General features: G+C 47.8%; 1 protein-coding gene across 2 annotated transcripts in view; it reads right to left on the bottom strand.

The window, feature by feature from the left end:
• Positions 1-714: 714 nt before the first annotated feature.
• The window catches only part of PAFAH1B1 (platelet activating factor acetylhydrolase 1b regulatory subunit 1), a 46,064-nt gene continuing 24,595 nt past the window's right edge, over positions 715-22,183 (bottom strand). For both annotated transcript variants that reach the window (XM_044431637.1, XM_044431636.1), the window contains 9 exons: positions 17,310-17,394; positions 14,630-14,704; positions 13,320-13,526; positions 10,913-11,081; positions 9,422-9,524; positions 7,327-7,555; positions 5,781-5,882; positions 5,314-5,470; positions 715-4,278 (listed from right to left, as the gene is read on the bottom strand). In XM_044431637.1, coding sequence (XP_044287572.1) covers positions 4,205-4,278; positions 5,314-5,470; positions 5,781-5,882; positions 7,327-7,555; positions 9,422-9,524; positions 10,913-11,081; positions 13,320-13,526; positions 14,630-14,704; positions 17,310-17,394 — 1,201 coding nt within the window. In that variant the 3' untranslated portion in view covers positions 715-4,204. The remainder of the gene's footprint in view (positions 4,279-5,313; positions 5,471-5,780; positions 5,883-7,326; positions 7,556-9,421; positions 9,525-10,912; positions 11,082-13,319; positions 13,527-14,629; positions 14,705-17,309; positions 17,395-22,183) is intronic.

Genomic DNA, 22,183 nt, shown 5'->3' with positions numbered 1-22,183 from the left:
TAACAGCCCGGATGGACACCGAGGCCTGCAGCCAGGGGCAGAACGTTCTCCTCCAGCCCTCCGCCTCGTCACCAACCCTCTTTCGGCCACCCCACATCCACCTGCAGTGAATTCAAGACTTCGCCTGCTCTGACTCTGCTGCCCAATTCCACCTCCTTCACTTCTTGAAAGGAATTGCCAGGATAAGTAGGGAGCTGGGCCGTGTTGGGTACTCCACCCCTGCGGCAAATCCGCACCCTACGTCCAGACTCACAGCGATGTCGCAGTTGAGCAGTGAGTGTGTGGGTTTCTGGGTGCTCTGCACACCAACGCAAGTGATAACCTGAACAGGCCAACGTGCGGGGAGCAGAAAAGCCTGCAACTGCCCTGGCAGACTGGTCACGGAGCAAGTCGAGTCCTTTGCAGGACGCCAAGGGCTGGGCCGAAGGGTCCGGCTGCTCTCTACCGGTTGTGTGACTAAGCCATGTGTGAAGCGGACTCTAGTTTCACAGGAAAAGAAGGGAGTTTGCCCCTGCACGATCCCCTTTGCTCCCCACGTGCGCACACACTTCTGCACGGAAATTAAGCCCATCTTCACACGGAATGGGACGGCCAAAGCACAGCATTTCTCCAGTGTGAAAACCCCAACTTTCAACAGCCTAAAATCGAGCATGGAGGGAAAACAATCTTTAACAGCATCCAATCTTTTCTGCACCTAAACAAAAAAGAAACACGTTTAGTTTTATATGCATTTAATAGTTTACCAATTGGTACAATAAGATTTTTGTTTTAATATGCAGAAAACATGAATAAATTCTGTTTTACACAGTCTGAGAGCAACAAATCTTACTGTAAAACACAGAGCAGTATTATATACATTCCTTTACTGATTTTTTTTTTAAATTTTTAATTGTGTCAATATCTTCAGTTAACTCCTACAGTCTGGGGTGAGGGGAAAAAAACTTTCTCCAATGGCAATCTCTACATCGTTCGTATGAAAACGAGAAATAAAGACAACGGTCCATGTCAGACAGGAAGAAACCTCTAGAACGTGGAAGGTTCCGCTAATTCTCTTCGAAAAGAACTTTGGAAAGCTAGGAGAGTACGCTCGGGACAAGGAAGCAGTCACTCACACGGACATGGTGGAAAGAGAATTAAAAAGGGCTGGTTAACACCCAGGCATGACTTGCCAACGCTGTCCATCTTCTGCCCGTCCTCCCCCCCTTCTCCGCCACAGTCTCTTTCCCCTATTTTATACACATCATTTCTGCCACTAATGGAGAAGTTTTACATTAGGAAAGTACCCTGGGTATTTGTTTAAGCGCCTAACAGGACTGAATACAAGGAATTGTTTTTCTCTTTCCTTCATTTTAATTCTGTCAATTGAACAGGCAGGTCAATTCACGTTCAAAAATAAAAAGGAAGGAAAAGCCAGGTACTGACAGTATAGTCTGGGGGCCGGGGGGGGGGGGTCTTGGTGAAGCAACAGCCAAAGCTTTCAAAATACTACAGTGCTCCACAGCTCTTGACAACTTGCTAGCAACTAGTATTTTGTTTTTTTTTTTAATTTTATCTTTAATTATTAGTGCTCTGGGGCACACCATTGGTCACACCACACACAAAAGCAGGACGGCTTTTAAACAAAAATTGTAAAGTGCAAGATGCTCTGAGACATCAGCTTTCAGATTGTGTCCAAACCACAGAAAAAGTTTGCACTTTCCAAAAGAAAGGGGTCGGGGGGTGGGGGGAGAAAGAAGATGCAGCTAGGATTTTGCTGGGCACCTCTCCATACATGCAGCTCTGGAATGTGTCTGTGAGAGTCTATTTGCAGCTTTGCTTTGAGAGAATGGACATCAGGACTCAACTGTTCGGGAATGTAGTGCTAAGACAACTACTCTGCCCATTCCTGCACAACAGGACACTCAATGGTGAACTCCAACACACCTTCCGATAAAACATCTTACAATCTGAACCAGTAAACCTCATCACTCAAAACTCTTCACAGAAAAAGAAAAAAGGCACAGGAATAGACAGAGACACGAGGAGTGGCCGATTCAAAGGCCAACTCCTCACCTAAGATCACCACCAGCTCCTCCCCTTTCAGCTTTGAATTTTGTTTTAAAACCAGGGCTCTGACTGCGGATTCAGTCCGTGACCATCCCTGAGAATTCATTTCTTACTGTAGCTTGGCTAGGCATGTGCGTCGCTTGCGAGTTTAAAGTTATTCAAAGCAAGGCAGTCTTTCCCTCTCAGACTAAGCCAGAGGCTAGAAAAGGGATTTTTGTCCTAAACCACTGCTCGGAGTTTGATAAAAAAATCCACAGTGGTCAAGTTCCCTTGTTAATCAGGTACCTTCGGTTCACTGATCATGTAATACGGAGATTACTTCAACCGTTAAAAAACCAGAATTACTTTACGATTGCTAACAGCATTGTTATGACTGCACCAATAGATGCAGAAATTCTCAGGAAGGGAAAAGTAGCAAACGCATTTCCTGTCAAACCAGCTTTAAACTAGAATAAGACCTCAAATGTGTAAGATTCATGCGTGGAAAATTGTTACTGACGATGAATAAAACCAAAACGCTGGATTCTCCAGAAGTCAGATTTCCTGAAACCAATGACCCACCCCAAGTTGTTGCCTGCCTTTGGTCTCCTAGCTTCTGTACAAGAACCCAAACACAAACATTCTTCCTTGTGGGAGAACGAAAACAGTTTTGAGTCTAGTCTCCCTTGACGTGTGTTCAAACCCTCCAAAAAGTTTCTTCCTTACTATGCAATTTTTCAGGGGGAGTTATTTAAAAGCCACATAGTAAATAAAACCTTTATGTACTAAAAGATGTCAGACTAGCAGCTTGGTTCTTGTGGATTTTGCGACAACCCCGCTTGGTTAGAAGGGTCGGAATTCACCGGTTACAACAGAATTCGACCAAAAATGCTAACGAAGTCAACAGAGTTCCAACGTGTGGCTGAGGGCTCTTCAAACTGGGAAGGGAAGCTTCCACACTAAAATGGATCCGGCCATTTGCTCGAGTGCAACCAAAACCCGGACTTAGGATACAAAAGGTGATTGAGAGGTTGCCTAAAACCTTGCAAGCTATGCTAGCATAAACAGTTCACATCTTCCTTCCGGATCGTGAGCTGTTGTTGCCCAAGCGCCAACAACCCGAGGGCAGGCACCACCGCACCTGAATAGCAGCCCTGCTTTCACTAACAGGAAAGGTGGGGAGCCATCCCGGCACCGCCCCACGTACGGCTGGCGCTTCCACGGGTCAGGGGGGTGGAAGGATCATCAGGCTGACCTCGCATGAACCTAACAAACTACAACTGAAGTCAACGCAAGGGAGCACTGAACTGTCAGGAGTCAACTGGGAGATTCACGTCTAACTGCCCAGGAAGAACTTAAGTTCCAGCAGGACCAACAGCCTCCCGAAGACATGTTTCGCATGGGAAAGTGTTAATCACCAAGTGTGAGCACGCAAGAGAACTCCAACAACCAAATCTTTTAAAAAAATTACACGTCACATCATACCAAGGTTTTCTTCCTATATTGCCGCTCGTTAGTATAAGGATACCAACTTTTTCTTTTCAAACGTGATAGGAAGCCAAAATAAAAAATATATCCTATTGATTTGGCAAATATAGCATGAGAGGAAAAACAAAACAGGTTTTAATTAGTTTCCATTAATTACATAAGATTCTAAGTTGCAGCTTTGTTTATCTAATATCCTTAGATTCCTTAAGCACACTTAAGTGATGTTACAGAGATAAGTGTTTCTGAAAGAGCCCCCCCGCCCCCCCCCCAAAATCCCATATGAGAATCACTAGTTATAAGCACCACCCGGCAGCAGGGGACGGGTGTCCCATTTATCCATCCAAGAATGGTTTTGCTGTCACCAGCTCATGTGCCCCTAATTCGACCAACCAATTTCTGCCTTCTCAGGTCTGATGTGACCAATGCCAGCCCGTGTTCTTAAACCTATGGTACTTCTAGACAACGTATGTAAATTTACAGTATACAATTTGGATTCACCATGCATGAATACTTTGTGTGTAACATTTAATAAGCTCAATCTACATCCAGAATAATTTACATGAAAGGACAATATTTATTTTTAAACAGAGCTCAATGGGTAACCATGGTATCCGAGTGCATCCGGGAGGGAGGGAGGGAGGGAGGGAAGGAGGGAGGGAAGGAGGGGTGGGTGGGTCAGATGTGGATTCACTCAACGGCACTCCCACACTTTTACTGTTTGATCTACACTGCCGGTGACCACGTAGGGTGCTGTCTTGTGGAAATCTGCAAGAGAGGGGAAGGCAGGAGGTTATTACACTGCCGTCAATCAGAAAACGTACAGCACCTTGACATCCTCCCTTTGCTCCTTCTGGGAGGAACCCAAGGCAGCCTGCATAGTTCCCTTTTGTCCTCACAACCACCACCTTGTGAGGTAGGCGAGGCGAAAGAGGCCGTGACTGACTCAAAGTCACCCAGGGAGCGCTGGGGCTGAGGGTGGGACTACAGCCCCATCTCCCGGGTCCCCAGGCCGTAAGTCTTGAAAAAGAGGGGCTCATTCTCAGTGGAACTACTATGACTCATCCTGATGGGATTCTCTGGGCTCTGCTACCAGGTATGTTCACCTCCTTTGCTCCAACACTAAGACGATGAACGAGACGGTACGATTTGGCCTCTGCCTCCAAACTCTGTCCGCAGGCCTGCCTCCCACCCACCAAGTTTCTTCCCACTCTGCCTTGAGACACCTGTAAGGACAGGGCATTTTGCTTCCATTTCTCCTCAACATGTGGAGTTTCACGTAAGGACGAGCTCCCCTGGCACACAGGCCAATGCCCTAAAGGTCCCAGTTTGTGGGACCCATGGCCCAGGGCTCCCAGAGTCCAGCAAGTGCCATGGAACAGGCGTGACAGACCACACGGGTGCGCAACCCGTGGCTCTCTCAACATCTGGGCGACAATTCCCTCAGTGAACTGGAGCCGAGCACAACACATCAGGACGAGAAGCAGGCCGAATGGCACTGAACTCTAAGCACCAACATGGCGGTGGGGACGGAGGCATAAGCGGCTCTGAGTGAAACCTCCATGGGCAACTCTTTTTGAAGGTTGGGGGGAGCAGGCGGCCACGCAAACCAACCAGGTCCAACTGCCCCCCTCAGTTTTGCCCAACGGACTACGTGCGGATTCCAGCGAGCGCCCCAGTGCGCCAGCTGGTTCCCAGGCTGCAAGGAGGTGCGTCCGCCCTGCAAGGCCGGCCCAGCGACCCGCAAGAGTGACGGACGCGTGGCCGTGTGGCACGGCAGGCGCACTCGTGGCACATACATACCCAACGAGGTAACGAAGTGTTCGTGGGCATTGAGGGTCTTCATGCATCGCTTGTTCTTGTAGTCCCAGACGCGCAAGGTCTTGTCATCGGCACAGCTCAAAATAAATTTACCCCCAGAATGAAACAGGACGCCACGTACCCAGTTATCATGGCCCACCTTTTGCGGGAGAAAGAAGCACAGGGTCACCGGATGGTCCTTGGCACATGCCCCAACATTCCTACCATGGCTTGAACCCGGTTCTAAAGCCCTTCCAGGCCCGGCCACAGACAGCCAGTGTCAATGGTTGGACGCAGCGTCCTATTTTTGGTTGGCTCTCTCTGAGCCCTGACGATGGTTTTTCTGCGTTCACCCAAGGACTCTCCGCAACCACCCGGCCGAGATGCGCCCGCCTATTCCCCCAAGCAGCAGGTGCACAGAGGTGCAAGGACTGGCAGGGACGGGGAGGGGGAATACCCGGGGAACTTACAAGTGTCATAAGGCACATGCCAGTACTAATGTCCCACATCTTAATGGTCTTGTCTCTAGATCCAGAAAGCAGGAAAGGGCCTGGCTTTCCACTCTTCTTAGTCTACAGAGAAGAGAGCGGGGGGCGGGGGGAGAGAATGATCAAACAAGATACTTTGCATGAAGAAATGCCCAGACAACTCAGGAGCAAACAGTTAAATACAGGTGCTGCTGCCAAGGTCGACAGCACGCCGAGGGCTGAAAGAAAACACCTCTCTCTGCAAACGAGCACAACAGCAGAACACCAGCTTCGTCAGCTGAGCATGTGCAGGCATGCACAGGGAGCAGAGACTCCAGCTTTGGAGGAACGCTGGAAGCAGGAAGGTTTCGTACCACCTACGATCCACATGCTCCACTGCACTCGACGTTCCAGCCAGGCTGGGCTTCTATTTGCTCTGGGCTGCTCCCTAACACTAGTCGCTTGCTTTGCTGAAATAGGAACCACCCCCTTTTTTTAGTTTTCCGTCCACAGCGAATACGCTTTGCCCTTATCCGTGCTGGGGAAGGATCCACAAAGCTCTTGGCTTTCACCTTTTTAGCAGGAGAGAAGCTGCTGTTCTCTCATCCCACGGGCTGTTCCACTGCCGCCTGGAATCTTTTCACGCCAAGTGCGGTCCAGCCAATTGAGACGCCCCTCATTGTGACACCCTCTTCTCCCTGCCCTCTTGCTGGCTTGGTGCTGGTGGCCAGAAGGTGTGGGAAGGAAGGGAGCGGAGCGGCACGCGTTCCTAGTTAAGGACCTTTCTGCACACCACAAGGAAGTTTTTGTAAGGGTGCTGGAATATACTTGAAAACTGTGTCCCAGAAGCTTGTGCTGCAGTGCACAGAGGGAGAAGTCAGGTGCACCTGTGCAGAGCAGGAAGGTAGTCCACCTGCCTTCTTACACCCAAAATACTGCTCAGAGAGTTCTGGACACAGAGAGGACGCTTAAGGTTACTCTGACCAACAGTCACTGCTGATTATTTGAATGCAGAAGCTTTAAAATGTTAGTTGGGTTTCCTGCAGCTGGTGAAGTGGACTCCAGTCCATGCAAGTTTGCAAAATAAATGTGGGAAGTCTTTAAAGATGCTATGAGAACTCAGTTTTCATATTCATATAGTAATGTTAGCAGTAGGCAAATGTTGAAAGAGAACTATACACATTTTATATGAACAAATACGAATACTAGATTCCTGTAAAATGTTCTATCCTAAATTCAAGGCAGCTAATAAATATGATGCAACAATACTATCAAAAGCAAAAAAATAAAATAAAATAAAATACAGCAGCAAAATGCAACAATATCGCCTTCATTAAATCAAAAGACCAAAAAAGCAGCCAGGTTTTAACTCAAATTTTAGAGCCCACCAAAAGAGTTGATTTTAACAGCTTATGGTGCAAAATCCTTCTTCAATCAGAATTCTACCACCCATGTTGACAGACACTCCTCCCCCAAAGTGGAACCGGGTGCCATACATGAGAAGGTGCTGTGGAAGCATCCGGAGGGCAGCAAGAAGAGACCCCCTTACCTCCGATCCCGTAGCTTCCAATATGGTGGAGTAGGAGCTCTCGGGGGCCCAGGAGATGCACTCCACCACATGCTCGTGTTCTCTGAGCTCAGCTTTGCACTCCTTCGTCGCCACCACCCAGACGCGCACGGTCTGGTCATTGGAGCAACTGGCAATCAGCGTGCCGTCCTGGTTGGGCCGCACCATGCGGACCCACTCTCTGTGCCCCGTGAAGGTCTTCACGCAGTAGCTGTTTGGGAGAGAGAGGAGGCGGCCATGACCCAGGGCTCTGCTCTACCACGCAGGGCCCGACACGGCAGAGGGGAACGCTCGTTTGCGTGCCTCACGCCTGGACACAGCGAACAAGCTCCCAGGGAATCTGAACAGACCGCAAAGCAGAATCAAAGGACCGAGTTGAAGCAGTAACCAGTTCCGAGCCCTTTTTCTTACGCTTGGGAGAAGCCTACCCTGCTTCGAGTGGGAAGTAATCCAAAGGCCACCTTCCTCGCACAACAAGGGAAAACAGTCCCCCAATGCCTGCTTAAGGAGAGTTTTCTCCAGGAGGCATCCACCAGACAAGTACCGTCTCCCAAAGGAAAGTTGTCATCGGTGGACTACCGCCGTGAGTCGAGCATCAATGCACACCCCCAGGAGCTGGCTCCTTCAACCACGTGCCCCCTTGCAGAGCCCTCTGGGGGAATCCTGCCACTCCAGAATGCTGATCTTTGGTCTGATGGAGGAAGACGTTTCTCACACCTGTGTCCTCCATCACTGTTTCTGCACGCACTCGGGGACAGCAGCGCAGTGGCTGGGGCTGCGAGCTGGCGGGGAGAACCCAAGCTTTCAGATGCATCTTCTCCAGATGGGCCCCTAAACGCAAGCTGCTGCAGGAGCTTGCATCCACCCAAAGCGCTCTCTCCACTGCTCTTCTGGACTGCCACAGCCAGGAGCAGAGCATGGCTCTCTCCACCTAAGCGCTTGCCCAAACCTTGTCTTCAGCATATTCCAGAAGGCCTGGAGAGCCACTACATCAGGGCTGGAGCAGGCTTGGGAAAAGCCACCCTGGTGTTTATGGGTTGTTTTAACAAGTCTTTCAAGAAACAAAATAAAAAGCTCTCTTCCTGAGCTGATCTTGTGTACAAAAGTGCCGTAGAAGGACCACACCTGCGTGTGGGCGCACAACAACAGCCAGTGAGAAGTAGACACCTCACCCCGCCCCCCCCCCCCCCCCCCGGCACAATGCTAGCCAGCACTGCTTGCCGGTCTGCCTCTGACCCCAGTTCAGGATGTTGGTCCTTGGCGTCAAACAACCTGGCCACCGAGCGTTTCTTGTCGCAGCCTTCCGGTGCATTAAGACCTGCTACAGAGGCCCTTCGCCAGCTCCATTCCTGGCACAGGTCATAAGACCTCTGTGACGGAAGGGCCGTTTCTGTGCCTCTGCAGCCTCTCCACACTTTCGGACAGGAGACGCCTCTGAGAATATTGCCCGGGTGAGACTTGCCGTTTCACACACCTCCAGCGCGGGGAAAAAAAAAATTAAAAGCTTGAGGACTTTGCAGAGATTTCTTGCCCCAGAAGGCAGAGGGGGTATGAACCAGTGGCAGCCCCAGCACCTGTACTTCCAAGCGGCTGTTGCCAGCCGCCGAGCTGGAGCCTGTGTGGCGTGACAGGTGGGAAAGAAGGAAAAGGAAGGAAAGTCACAGCAGCTTGGAAGGGCTTATAATTATGGCAGGGGGTGAGGAGACAAGCTGTTCCCGCCACAGAATCCTCTGGGATACCTGTGAGCACACTGAAGGGGCCACAAGCCACGCTGAGCCCGTTGGTCTGCTGGGGGCACTGTGGGCAGTTTACCCAACGGCCCACCCTTATGCCGCTTACATGCAAGGCCCTGGCTGGTGCTGGCATTCCAAACCTTCCTTCTTCCCATTTTTCTCCTCCTCCTCAGCATTTTCGCACTGGTAGTGTGTTAGTCTGGCGCTCCTCCTCTCCAGGGAGCCCTGGGTATTGTCGTGCTTAGGGACAGAGACTAACCCTTAAAAAAACACACATTTTCTACCCTGTGTTGCGTATTGAACCTTATCCTAAATGCTGCTCAAGTATCATGGGAGGGTCTTACCCTGTTTGCACTTCCCACATTTTGATGGTTTTATCCCTTGAGGCAGAAACTAGATGATCTCCGTTGGGCATGATGGCTACTGAAGAAACATTGTGGTCGTGACCTGGAAAGGGGGAAAAACAAAACCCGCTTCTGTTATTGAAGAAGGGGTTGTCCGGTTAGAAGCAAAAGTGGATCGCGTGGCTTTCAAGGAATAAGCGAGTGTGTTTATTCGACCTCCTCAAAGACAGGCATTCACTGAGGGCCCTGGAGTAACGGGCTGGAGTGGCACAGGTTCAGCGCCACACTCCATCACAGGCAACCGAGCCGCATCTCGAGTGCACTTCCCAGGTTTTCAGAAAGACTCCAAGAGGAGTGGCTACCTTGGGAGCAGGAAGCAACCGCTCTTGAAACGACGTTTCAAAAGCAGGTTATCAGAGTTGAGAAAAGATGCTGAAAGGTGCGGGCAGAGTAGTTAACGGATTAAGGGCTTAAAGCATCGGCAAATTAAAAAGGAATCCAGTTTGCCATGCCATGGAGACACATGACCACAAGTGTGTTTAGAAAAACCCCCAACTGGAATGCTGTGGCAGCAATTGTGTGTGGGGGGGGGGCAGCTGCCTCTTCCTCTGGACCGAGGAATGGATGCAAGAGCACTGCACAGGAGAAGGTGGATGGGGTCCTGGCCTCACACACCAAACCCCTTTCATCCCTATGATCTGCTCGTATTAAATGTTGATTTCTTCTCCCTGTTGTGAACTGCCAGGAATACTTAACACCATTAGCTATACGCCTGAAACAAAAGGCAGACAAGTTTCTGACTCAAAGGACCCATGGAGCCAGAAATGATGCCTTCCTTGGGAAATATCCAGGGTTCTTATATAGCTGGCAACCAAATTAGCCAAAATGCGATGCCTCCCAGGGGCCTGCTGCTCTAACGACACTGTACATTCGAGCAAGATTGCCTGCCACGTCTTATTTCCCAGCAAGCTACGGAAATGAGTATTAAAACCCTACAGTCCCCACTTCATCAGGTTAGTATTATGGGGTATAAAGCCTGTTAACATGGCAAGCCAAGTAGAGAGGAGTTGCGTCCTAATCTGCCGGCATTAGCAAGGCCCGAAAATTACTCCCAGAATACTAGTGCTGTTCTCAGCAAACATGGTGAGCCCCCGGGCCTGGATGGCGCCACTGCCAGGTCACAGACCGGGGCTCCCGTGATCACATACTCTGCTGGACAGAACAAGTTTCTGCAGGCATCTCGGAGGCAAGGCTAAGCTGGAGCTCTGCTCCCCGACATGCTCGTTTCCCATGTGCAGCCCGCCAGGGGGCATTTGCTCACTTGCGCTCCCACCTGCTGGCCTCAGTGGTACTCAGATACACAGCTACCACGTTGTCTGCTGGTTGTGGCAAACGGCAGGCATCTCCCTGTCCCAGCAGCCCTGGGAACAGGGCACGCTGCGTGTGGCTTCATTTCTCCCACAACGGTCTAGGTTTCTTCCATGCGCTTACCATGCATGGTTCTGATGCACTCGAAGCCCTGGAAATCCCATAATTTAATGGTCATATCTGCAGAGCAGGAGGCCAATAGCTTGCCACTGTGGTCGAAGGAAATATCCTGCACAGAGTCTGTGTGGCCCTTCAGAGTCCGTTCAAAATCACCTGTCTCATAATCCCATACCTGAAAAGTAGGCAAAGACACTGGTGAACATCTGCCCAGCCAAGCTCCCACCTGTATCCAGAGGAGCTGAGAGGCACTTAACACACTGTAAGTTTCAACAGAAAAGAGTCCGTCTTCCTTTGGTTGATAACAGAACAAGGTTTATGTGTAAATGGTTACTGACTTCAGTATTAATTAAACTTTCCCTGCCCACCCCGACAACTTCAAGGTAAATCAATGTTTACAAGCAAAGCTGCAAATAAGCCAGAGAACAAAGCTTTGCTGTTACCCACTGTGCCTTAACAGGACTCAGAATCCCCTTCTAGGAACTGAGTCACAGAGGTGGTATATGCAGATGCAATTGCCGACATCTTCAAAAAGAGACGTCACTACTAGATAGGAGCAAACAATATTGTCTAAATGGCCAAGTAATTGCTCTGCACACAGTTTCAGAGTTGCACATAATGACACTGAGGAAACAGAGCAGCCAGAGATAAAATTGGAAGGAAACTAGTCACGTGAAACTTTTAACAGCCCTGATTATAAAGCTACACTCTGGAGCATGAGTAGAAAGGGAATAAGCAGCGAAATCACTAAGGATTTTCTTAACCCAGTATTTCCTTCCTTGCCATCTACGATTCACTCATCTCAAAAGTTGCACTCTCAAGAATGCAACCCCAGAAAGACAAAAGAATCTGTGTATGGATTGCCTGCAAATAATCAGTGGATTAAAATCATGTATTCAGTAAGTCATCTGGGTTATCGGACAGCCATAAAGTTTCACAACAAAAGCAATAAGGGGCAACCCAGATCAGATTTCTCCTTATTAATGGCTAGTATTCTAAGTGCAACAGGCAATTTTGGCCTTGGATAGCAAAGGCTAGCAGAATTTTGTCAAGAGAGTATGATGGTCATAGCAAGCACTCTTTTCCAACAACCCAAGAGATGACTCTACACATGGACATCACCAGACGGTCAACACAGAAATCAGACTATGTGTTCTGTAGCCAAAGATGGAGAAGCTCTATACAGTCAGTAAAAACTAGACCAGGAGCCGACTGTGGCTCAGATCATGAGCTTCTGATTGCAAAATTTAGGCTGAAATTGAAGAAAGTAGAGAAAAGCACTAGGCCACTCAGGTATGACCTAAATCATATCCCTGATGAATCTACAGTGGAGGTGACAAATGGATTCAAGGAATTAGATCTGATGGACAGAGTGCCTGAAGAACTATGGACGGGGTCACGATGGGTCAAATGCGACTTCGCGACTAACAACAAAATCCTAAAATCCTAAATGCAAGAATTATTCCACCAACAACACAGTTCTCATGTTCTGGTTTCTCCTCAGAGCACGTAAAATAGGTAGTTAACCTGCATCGGGGCTGTTACCACCTCAGGCACCAGGTGGAGGCACATGTGACTGAATATTCTTCTAGCCCATCATCATCATCCGTGCATGGAGAAAACGAGTGTGTTAAGGGAAAATGCTGGTCTTCTTCCTTGCATGCCCTGTGTTCTAGCATCAGAAGCTACAACATGCCAGCACGTTTTCTAGTACCAGAAGGGCATGTATTTGTGTAGGTAATCCAAGGTGTGTTTTGGGAGCCCAGACAGACAGACAGACAGACAGACAGGCTCTCTCCCAGCTATATGGACACTTCACATGAACCCCTTCTGGACACTGACAGCAAAAACCAAAGGAGTCATCACATGATCGGGAGATTCTCGCTTGACTCTCGTCAAAAGCCATGGTGGAGCTATACAGAAGAGACTTCATCCCAAGACCCTTCAATTCAGACTCAGACACGTTTTTTAAAAAATATTTATTACCTAGGCAAGCACAGCCCAAAAGAAGCTTCTTGGGCACTACACCCGGATTCTCACCGGCATCCTCACAGCAAGCATCAAGAGGTAGCTATCGTGGTTTGGGGAAGGCTTGGTAGACAAGAGAAGTTTAGTCCTCCCTGCCTAAAGCTAGACCCGCAGTTGCAGGTCCGGGCTGAGGGGCTGCAACAGTGAAGCTACACAAGCATGAAGGCACAATAAGCTCATGCACGGGGTGACCATGGACTTTACTGGACTCCAAATTTAAACTGTTCCAGACACACAGAGCCACCCCCCCCCACTCCGGGGCACCCGCAAGATCCTGAAATGATTCCGTAAAACACACATTGTTGACACTTGTAAGAGGGACAGACAGTGGGACAGCCAGATAGACAGGCAGACGGCCAGTCCAGGTGATACAGAAGGTTCCTACCTTTATTGTGGCATCCTCTGAAGCAGAGACCATAACACTGAACACTGGATGGAAAATTACTCTTGTGACCGGACTCCTGTGCCCACTCAGTGCATACTTTTCGGGGGGGCGAGGGATCCATTCTTTAGGGTCTCGCTTCTGACCAAGGGGCCCCCCTGATGTAAATTCTTCCTTAGCTTCATTTAGTTTGGATTCTAATTCCATAACCTACATGGGGGAAAAAGAGCAGACGGAGGAATGAACCAGCAGAGCTGCAAGGCATCTCTCAAAGAGACCCGAAGAGCTAACAGAAAGCACATCATTAGCAATCTGCGCATTTTTGGTAGCTCCCAAACTGCACGATTCAGCCATCCAGTTCATCTTGAACAAGCGAACCTAGGCCAAGGCCTGCCGGGCCGTTCTGGATCGATCCAACTCCTCCTTGCCTTGTCCTTTATTTATTAGACAAAAGAGCAAAAGCTCCTTTTTAGATACTCAGTAACAGGTTTTCCTTTACAAAAAATCAGTTAAGTTTGCCAGTCTTGAGAAAGGCTAGCTATTATTTTTCCTTTAAGGAAAATGTGCTGCTTTAGATATAATACCATTGCTAACTAACTTCCTGTAAGTTCTTCTTCCCAATATTTCTCATTAAAGATCCTGGCTGTGATACTTATCTTTTATTTTGCTCTTTGCACTGGTTAACGAAAGCAAAGCAGGCTTCAACTGGTTCTCAAAAGTGATTCACTTGGTTCTCCCATCAGATTTTACTTTAGGCCATGTCTAAGTAGGCCTACGTTAGTGAGGCTAACGAAGCCTGGACTGCACCCAGCTCTCATTAACTCCCTGCATCCCTGGCAGCATGTTCCAACACTCCGTGGAAGTTCACCCACTAAAACCTGAGCCCTGTTCCCTTGCTACCTTGGGTTGCCAAAGCCTCACACACACCCATCTCCTGCCCTTAGTTTTATTTGAATTGCAAGCATACAAAACTGCCCACAAGCACTTTCATGGTGTCATTAAAGAAAATTCTTTAAAGAGAACTCATAGGAAGAGCGTGCAATGGCAAATACCTCATCCACAGGTTGAACAATGCAAACACATAGAAAACGATGCTCCATTCCCAAGGTTCTACAACTAAATGAATACCAAAAGAACCCACCTCTGCAGTTGACTATGTTTCAGCTGCCTGCATGCACTGTGGCATTCCATGAATCCTCCACAGATCCTTTGGAAAGTCAGATTCTAAGCCAAGCCAAAGCTCCCCAAAGAGAGTATTTAGTTGCTTCTCTGAAAAACATTGCAACCATATCCCAATCTGGGCTTCTGCTTACCTTCTTTTGTAATCTTATAACTGATGTCCATTTTTTTTCCAAGAGTCCAGCATACTTCTTATCTAACTCTTCATTCTGAAGAAAAGAAAGACAACAGTCACTAACATACCAGTATGGTGCAACAGTCATCCCCCCCCCCTAAAAGAACTAGCTTTCATGGAGAGGAAAAGCATCTGAAGGCTATTTTTGGTTATTGGTTGTATGTTATTTATTGTTTGGATTTTATTGTTTTTAATATATCGATTGTGAGCCATCCCCAAGATGCCTTTCATGGGGGATGGCACACAAAAAGTTTTAAATAAATAAATATTTCCTTCTGGGAAAAGCATCTTTTAGCTCTTTGGAAATTGGAGGTATCAAGTGTGAGCCTTAACTCAGAATCTCAACCAATCCTTGGCTTATGCTTGGTTGTAAACATCTATGAAGTAAACTAGATAAACACCATACAGAAGAAAAGTCAATGAAACGAGCTAAAAAATATTCAGCTTTGTACTCCGAAGGAAATCTATTCAGAATCTGTGAACTGTCTATTCAGAATAATATTAATATTATTGTAATACAGTGAACGGCCTCCTGGGAGCAGCCTCTTACACATGGCTCTGATACAATATGAATGTCTACCTAGGCCAGGACAGGCAATCTATACTACTCCACATGTTCTGGTCTACCCATGTTTTGACCTACAGGGTCCACCAGGTCCAGTCAATGGTGAAGGCTCACGGGAGTTATGGTCCTCCAGCTGCCTTCACTTACAAATCGTCCACCTTAACCCAGCCTGAAATCCTGTTTTATGCAGTGTGCAACCAGAGGCCTCAAGGAAGCCCACGACCAAGATATGCACCCCGGAACTGGTTATCCGCATCAAATTTCTCTAAACACAGAGATTCCTTTAAATTAATGGTCACGGATAGACCGATTCTCCTCAGTTACTTTTTTCTAGCCCATTTTGAAGCCATCTAAAGCTACTGGCAGTTGCCGTATCTTATGGCAGCGTTCCTGCATTCAAACACATTATACCTGTCCTGAATCTATTCTAACATTTCAGGAAATGGTCCTGACAAACAGGTCTCTTGCACCAGCAGGGAGACGTCAACCCCAAAGAGATGTGAACAGTTATTTCAGCTGATGCGTTCAGAGCAAGCGCCTTCTTTTCCTTGGGAAATTAACTCCTTCTGGATGCTGCTGGAGTTTAGGAAACCAAAACTACCCTCTTTAGCCAGGCGTGGCATAACTGCTACTCTACAGAGGTAAAACGAAGACCACTGGAGCACTGCTGAGAAATCTGCACAAAGAGATGCAGGCCACCTCCAGGAGGGCCGTGCAGTTAAGACACAACGAGGCGTGAATTAGAGGAAGGGTTAATTGCAGAACTCAAGGTAAGAGCAAGGAAAGGAGTCGGGCGTTCTGAGCCACGTTCCAGGTTGTGTGGCTTCAGAGGCCAGCAATGGGGGAGATGTTACAAGGCGGGAGAACAGCAGAACACTGGAGCTGGTAATTGGATTATCTTCTTGGGTTAGAGGCCACAGTGGAGGCATCACCACACTGCTTGGGGGAATTTGGGGGTATTTATGGAACTAATTTGCACTGGAGCCAAATGCAGCCCCTGAAGCAGTTGCCTGGATAGCATCCAATCCTGTGCTGCCTGAGGTTTTGGAGGTCTTTTAATTCATTAAGACTTCTTCTCTCTAATTCATAGTCCCCTGGCTTCCCTGTGCAGTTCTCTCATAAGGAAGAGAAACAACAGCCCCCATGGCTGTTGGATAATAAGGCTTCTTAGCATATGCAGGTCCTCCTTTTTATCTTTTGGGGAAAAGATTTTTAATGAGGTCGATGGATAGGCTGGTACTCCTTTCATCAAACCCCATTTTCAATTACCCAAACAATGAGATTACAAGTAGGACTTTATTTGAGTGAGATTTGGGGAAATGAAATTAGAGCCTCAAGTGGGTATTTTGGGAAGGAAGACCAAATTTTGCATTTTCAGTCTGATTGGTAGACCTGAAGGGAGATTAGCACGTATTTGAATTGCTCATACACAGGAATAATTTGTATGATCTGAAAAAACAGCACTGCATTTCCAGATCATACCAAGATAATTACTGCTCTTTCCAAATCTAGAGAGCAAAGAGTGAGTGAGTGAGTGAGTGAGTGAGTGAGTGAGTGAGTGAGGCAGGCAGGCAGGCAGGCAGGCAGGCAGGCCAGAGATGGCTGGATAAAGATAGACAGACTGACTGACAGACAGACACTGGGCTGCCCTGAGTAAATCCATACCATGAATTCCCCATGGAAAGTTTCCCCTTGACCAAGACCTCCCCATACCTCTGTTCAGGTTACACCTGAACATGGGGCAGTCCTAGCCAATGCAGTCTCCATCAACATGTGTGTGAAAGTGTGTTACGTTTACATACCTTTACACTGAATTTCATACCTGATGGGGTGAGCAAAGCTCCTTTTGGAGCTTCAATGTCTCAGCAAAGTGAATGATCTGGTGTGATCAGCAAATGTGGCTCATGTAACAACCCATGGCTAAAATCAAGCTTAAGCAACTATGCAGGTGGGTCATGATGTTTTGTGAGGGATCCATCCCACCATCTCTGTTTCGCAAAGACAGACTACATAGGCCAAATGCTCGTCAAGTTAAGCATGAGTATCGCCCAATAGCAAGAAGAGATCTACTCACCACATCGAGCTCTGCTTCCTTTTTAAAAACAGAATACGCCTCTTCATAGCCATTAGAACGAAGGTAATCTGCTATCGCTCGATTTCTAAACAAAGAAATTTGGATCCTGAATTCACATAATTGTAATTCTGCAGACTCCACCCCACTCCCCCGGCACCAAATGTGCTTGCAAGAAATTAACATTGAGAAGAACTCCCTCCTCTTCTTCCTTGAAAGAGAAATTATGACCAATTATGACTCATTATGTTCTCAATGTTTGTACACACACAGAGTCTCATCATCAGCGCTTTATGGAACTTTCTTGTCCTTCCCACAGTTTCCTCCATGTTTACTGGAGCATAAAAGAGGCATTACTTATTTATTTGCTGTAGGATAAAAGTGGTTACTATACACAAGGAAACAGATGGGGGAGTTCGGCTGTGCTGATTTATCTGAATTTCTCGAAGGCTCTGGGATGCTGTTGACCCAAATATCAACCTGGACAGCCTGGCAGGGATGGAAATCAGGGCGCGCTGTTTGGCAATGGCACCACTCCTGCTTGGCAGGTTTCTCAATGAACTGTCAGGATCCAGGATGCAGCGGATTTCGCCACTGCCCCCACCTGAGATATCCCGTGAGGGTCAGAGGAAGAGCCAGCCAAAGGCTTGCATTCCTCCAGTTCCTCAGGAGGCTGCTGTGGCCAGGTGCACCTTTCCTGGTTTCACAGGGCGTGCCCAGGAGCCTTTTCTATCTTGGCAATCCACGTCTGGGCGTTCCCTAGATCAGGGCGTTGTAACATACGCACGAGCTTTCGGAAGTTTCCATTGGTTTCTGATGGTCTAAAATGCCACGCCTGGAATTTCAACTGGAACACGCTACGTACAGCCCTGTGCAACTCAAGGCCTGCCACCTGGAAGCAATGCTTCCTCCAAATACCCCTGCCCCCAACTGGCTGGGACAGTCCCTCCTGTGAAGATTCCTGTTATGGAAAGGTACAGATCATGACATCTCCTGGCAGCAAGCGCCAGGCAGGTGCTCCTTGCCCAGAACGGCCAGCTTGCCAACTCTTTGGGCCTTCTGAAGGCCGGTGAAAGCACTCCTGTGTAAGAAAACTCCTAGATAAGCTTCAAGAGTTGCCAACAGGACTCCAACTCTCTCACATGACACCTAAAAGCCTGTGGAGAGCAAAAGCAGGATTCGAGGGTGACCTCTTTTCAAAGTGGCCTGCAAGACACTAAACAAACTTTGTGTGGATCAGACCAGAAACTGGTGACTATACACCATGAAGGCAAGGATACACCTCCTATCTGATCACTGGCAGAATCTGAAAGGCACAAACAGCTGCATTCTGTTAAAAAAGCAGAAAGATCACTTTGTGCAACTTTCCCCAACCAGTGGCCCTCCAGATGTTTTCAGGTTGCAATTTTCAGAATTCCTGACCAATAGGCATGCTGGTCGGGGGCTGAGAGGTGTTGAAGTCCCCACATCTGAAGGGCACCATGTTGGGAGAAGGCTTGACAAGTTTTGAGCTCACTCGCTAGCAAGTAAAGGGGGAATTTTGGCTTTTTCTTTCTTTGAAAACATCTTGCAAACCACTTGGAAGAATGCTGGAAATGAAGCAGTACGTGTAATTATTAAATGAAATAAACACAACTGAATTAGAAGGACTGACAGTTCAAGCCTTCCCTACAATTTACTTGAGAAAGGCAGCACTGGCTTTGATCTTTTTTATTGCTAATCAATCCTTGCTTATACCCCCGACAAAGCTCATCGCAGGGTATCAGTGGAACCGCAGACGTTCCTCCAAGTCATTAGTCAAATATTCCTACTTCGCCTTGAGAATCGTGAAGTATCCAAAGGCAAAGTCCAGTGAACTGTAGTTTTCCACTCCTTTCTGTGACTACCAGCAGAAGTGTTAACACTGTTCAAGTTATGACTGCCTTTATCATAGCTAGACTGGACTGGAGGGACACGTTCTCGGCAGGTTTGCCTCACAAGCTGGCCAGAAACTCCAGCTAGTGTGCAACAGCTGAAGCATTGACCAGGGCCAACTTCAGGGATCCCACAACTCTTCTCGGGTATCGGTGGCACTCACTGCCGGCCCATTTCTAGGTGCAATTCAAAATGCCAATTAATTCTTTTCAGGCCCCCAGTGGTCTGCAGTCAGATTGCCAAAGGGACTGCTGCTTCCTCGTGGAAGGGAAAGCGCTCGCGCTCGGCCGGACTGCTGCCTGATGTCGTTTGCCCGGCCTGCTCAAGGGTTTTGCTCTATCTGCCACTTGGTCTCATTCTGTGATTTTGTTTCCCTGCCACCTTGTTTGCTTTAACCATTTCCACTGCATTTCTATAAACACCTGGTTGCTGTTAGCCACCTTGGGAGTCGGGTTGTTTTAATCAAGAAAGTCTGCTATGCTTCTGTAGTAATGTGGCAAATGTGAATTTATTCACTTATGTGAACCGTGTGCAACCTTCCAGGCCCCTTCGGGTCTGTTTCCAGGCTTCTTACATTAGGATCAATGCCCTCCATGCCGTTTCTGTACGGGCAAAATACGCATGGCCCTCACTGTACCACGGGCAGGCCCTGCTCTTGCTATTCCATGCAATTACGGATAGATGCGGTGAAAGGCCCTCTCACGCCATATAACGGGAACTAGTGTGACAAAGCGGACACACACATGCTCCAGTTAGTCACAGGGCTGTGCATTCGGCAGATTCGGGACCCTGCACTGGCGAGGATAGAGACAGCTCGCCCTGCTCCAACGGACAACCGGTGCAGGCTGGGATTTAACTGGAGAGATGCCTGGCCCTACTTGGCGCTCTGAAACGGGACAAGATCTGGCAGCACGAAGGACCCACTCGAATGCCGCGGAAGGGGCACCTTTCCAACACTGGAGGTTTATCGTATGGAGGGGCACGTTCCTGCCCTGGGAATCTGTGTCGGGTGATGCTGTGCAAGGCCAGCTCACACAAAAATCAAGCCTTAAAGTGCCCTTTGGGAGGAAGTCCTTTTTGCAACCAACACAGTTCTCGTTCATCAGTTCCTAGGCTTCTCACACACATGCCCTGGAGGAAGCATGTCTACTCAGCACAACTCTGGAACACGTTTTCTGGCGCAAACTGTTGTTGTGATGTGCCACGACATCAGCGCGAACTTGGGGCGACCCTACGAATGAACGCCCTCCAAAATCTCCTGTCCTGGACAGCCCAGCTCAGCTCTTGCCAACTCAGCACGTGGATCGTCCGGCAGTGAAAGCTTGTTCCCCCAACCTCTATTAAGTCAGTGGGATCTACGAAAATGCTGCAACAGTCGTTTCTCTCCGTTCAGAAACTGCAGGTAGTAATTTAGCAGCTGAACCCTGCACTGCATGAACTGTCTGTGCTATGCCGACCACACAGGCTTCCAATGTTTCCAGCTTGCTCACATTAAAATCTTTGGGGGGGACCTTCCTGGGAGTACCCCCACTTTCAGTCTTTTCAGTGGTGGCAGCAACCCAGCTATGAAGCTTTGCCCTCAGAGGTTCATTTTGCGCCTTTCTTTTTAACCAGCAAAGACTTCTTCATTTTTCTAAGCTTTTTAGAAGCAATTTTAATTGTCCTGGCCTTGTAGCTTTTTGATTATATTATATATAAAGTAAGTGAAGGACATCATCATCTCGTGTGTATAAAAATGACTAAAATGTACAGGTGTCTTCTGAAGTTAAAATGAACACATTCCTATTGATAAGCTCATGGTCCTTAAAAAAAAAAACTAGGAGAAATGGAAAGTGGATGTAGAAGGAAAAGGGGGATTACAATATATTCGGGCATACATTGTCTTTTGAAATGTCTTTTCACAAGTGCAGCAGTGCTGTAGCAGAGAGGTCCCTTGGTATGTACGGTTTGTCCTACCCTGCTAGGTTCACAATAAAATAATTAATTAAGAGTCAATAGGTGAACACTATCATCATTAATGTCAGGAAAATACTGTAACAATAGCAGGAACAAAACCTGTCATTCAGACCAAATGCTCAGCACAGTTAAGAAACAGCCACCTTAAAAACATGCATTGAAAACTGCCCAGAAATCCATCGCCTTCTAGGGTTTCAGGGTGGTTCTGACTTATCCTTGCCAGGTTCAGATGTCAGGATAACCTGCACTTGATGATGGTAATCATTCATGAGGCAGCTCGTGATTAGCATGTGCCGGGAGGGAAAATAAGCCACCATGGGCTATTTTGCCTTCAGGATAATGCAGACCCACCCACCCCGGTGTCCTTAAACTAGCATGTCAACAGCGAATGGATTAACACTCTTAGGATGACAACACAGAGGGAAAAAGCAGTGGTGAGGAAAAGCAAATTCCCAAACTTTGGCAGTAATTTCCAGAGTTGACAGCTCTTGTAATGCCCAGCTGATTTGAAAGCAGAGTAAGCTATGTTATAGCACGGCCACTACTGGGTGAGTTGAGGGAGATGCAGTTTTGTGACCCAATTCATGTTTCTTGGAATGAATGAAATAGGAATCCATCTCTCGCTGCTTCCAAATGAAACAGTCCAGTGTTTTCTCAAAAGACAGAATCGAGTTATATGCCCTGAAAGAAGAGGCCTTCTTTCTGCCCGATCACATGAATGCGTCAATAAGTAAATCAACTGAAAGATCAGAACGGTTGCACAGGAAGCGACAGAAAACGCAAGACGCTGCAACAAGGAACTTCACCAGAGTTGTGCGAAATGAAAACAAGACAAATATGATGTGAATGTGCCCGAAGTTAAGTATCAAAGCTTAAATTAAATGCACAGTGAATTCCTTGCAGTGACTCGCCCTTTCTTCAACTATCACACAGTTCTGCATCGTGCGCGAGCAGGGCATGTGCAAGTCCACAAAGCTGGCCCGAAGTTACACGGAGGGCTGAAAAAT

The sequence above is a fragment of the Varanus komodoensis genome, unplaced genomic scaffold (genome assembly GCF_004798865.1).
Source record: "Varanus komodoensis strain SLA01 unplaced genomic scaffold, ASM479886v1 scaffold223, whole genome shotgun sequence".
NCBI classification, from domain to species: domain Eukaryota; kingdom Metazoa; phylum Chordata; class Lepidosauria; order Squamata; family Varanidae; genus Varanus; species Varanus komodoensis.
Note: the sequence above shows the minus strand (reverse complement) of the source record. Positions and strands in the feature narration are given on the sequence as shown.